The following is a 1,616-nucleotide window of genomic DNA, read 5'->3' on the forward strand; positions in this document are numbered from 1 at the left end:
GCGCACCCTCCCCGTTTCTCTACACCCCGGATCAATCATGTCGCCAGAACCGATCCACCTAGTCTCTTCTGATGGTGAGACCGTGCTCCCTCGTCGCGCCACGGCGGCCTTCGTCACCTGGCGCATGGGCCCTGTCTTCGCTCCGCCCCGGAAATTCTCAACATCGCCGTCCTTCATCACAACATTGTAGTGATCGTTGAGGAAAGCGACTAGTCACACCACCGGTGTGCCGGCTCACCCTGTCAACGACGAGCAGGGAGGTACAGGAATTCCGGTTTCCATTTCCATTATATCGCGAGCGAACGATACCTCACCTTGTAAGAAGATCCAAGCGTCGCTTTGTCGAACTTGGCGGAGGTGGAAACTTCCAGAGAGCATGCCGTTCCGCCAGAAGTCGCCGGCGCGGGAGACATCATCTGCTGGATGACCTTCACTTGATCATTCCTCTCCCCCTCGCGACTATCCTCTAATGCTTCATTGATAGCGGCGAGGACCTGAAGTGCATTATAACGATAACGTCTACTCAGAATACCATGATCGTATCGAGGCATATCCAATATCACATGCCGGAGGAGCAGTAACCCAGCGAGTAACTTACAAACGTACGACCCCCACGAATACATACACCACGAGGATTCAGAGAGTTCTGTGAGGTCCGTCGATTATGCATGAGAAGATTCTCACATCATCAGCCTCGTCATCTCCCTGTGCACGATTTTCCAGCAACGCTTTAGCTTCTAATAAAGTCTTCTTTCCCTTCTCCTTATCCGCATGTCGTTGGCATTCACCCAACCTCAACATTATCTAATCACCACCCCATCGACTAACTCCTCTCGGAAGACACTCAATTTGTGCAGTATTAACGGCACATTGATAACGAACTCACCGCGGCTTTCTTCCGCGCTTCCGACGCAGCTGGGTGGCATTTCTCACAAATTTCCAGAGCCTGTCGAATGATAGAGTGAATGGAGCCAACGCCCAATCTCCATCACCTTTTCAAACTCCTCGCAGGCTTGAGGGTATCGCTCTTGCAGCTGCAAAAAGTCACCAAGTCGACTGTGACACCGCCTGAGATAACGAATTGTCCCAAACGACTATTTAGCCTATACTTGCTGCATTGATCAACTTCCTCATTCAATGCCCAAGGTGAGCAGAAAATTCACCTGGCCAGATCCCACGGCATCTCCTCCTCCGAAAAAAGCTGCAGGCACTTACGACACTGCTCGAGATTCTCCCACGCCAACTGAAGGTCGTCCACTTCAGACTCGGCATACTCGTCTGTACGATAAACCTTGAGTATAACCACCTGCACTTCACACTACCTTCGGCTCCCTTATCTCCAGCCAGCTCCTTCTCCCTCGTTGCTTTCACCATATCAACTGCCTCCTGCAGCCGATCCATTGCACTCTTTGATGACGACCCTACAGCCCATCACCGAATCCCTACGGACTTCCACTGTAGGCGTCTACCTTCCAACGCGTTATCAATATTGCCACTATTCTCTCCAACATCGGCGTTCAAGAGATCCACAGATTCTTCCTCTTTCGCCAACAAACAATCCCTGCATTACACAATGAGCATCGACTAACACTTCAAATTTGAGGGTAATAAAATTC

General features: G+C 50.8%; 1 protein-coding gene across 1 annotated transcript; it reads right to left on the minus strand.

Moving 5' to 3' along the window:
- Positions 1–287: 287 nt before the first annotated feature.
- Positions 288–1,401, minus strand: Pmar_PMAR022003 (histone-binding protein n1/n2, putative; the record flags this gene model as incomplete). Its single annotated transcript, XM_002769873.1, has 6 exons — positions 288–494; positions 685–804; positions 887–946; positions 993–1,068; positions 1,164–1,278; positions 1,323–1,401. The coding sequence occupies 6 exons, from the start codon at positions 1,399–1,401 to the stop codon at positions 288–290; spliced, it is 657 nt and encodes a 218-aa protein (XP_002769919.1).
- Between the last annotated feature and the right edge of the window lie 215 nt (positions 1,402–1,616).

The sequence above is a fragment of the Perkinsus marinus genome (assembly GCF_000006405.1).
Source record: "Perkinsus marinus ATCC 50983 genomic scaffold scf_1104296964702, whole genome shotgun sequence".
Lineage (NCBI taxonomy): Eukaryota > Perkinsozoa > Perkinsida > Perkinsidae > Perkinsus > Perkinsus marinus.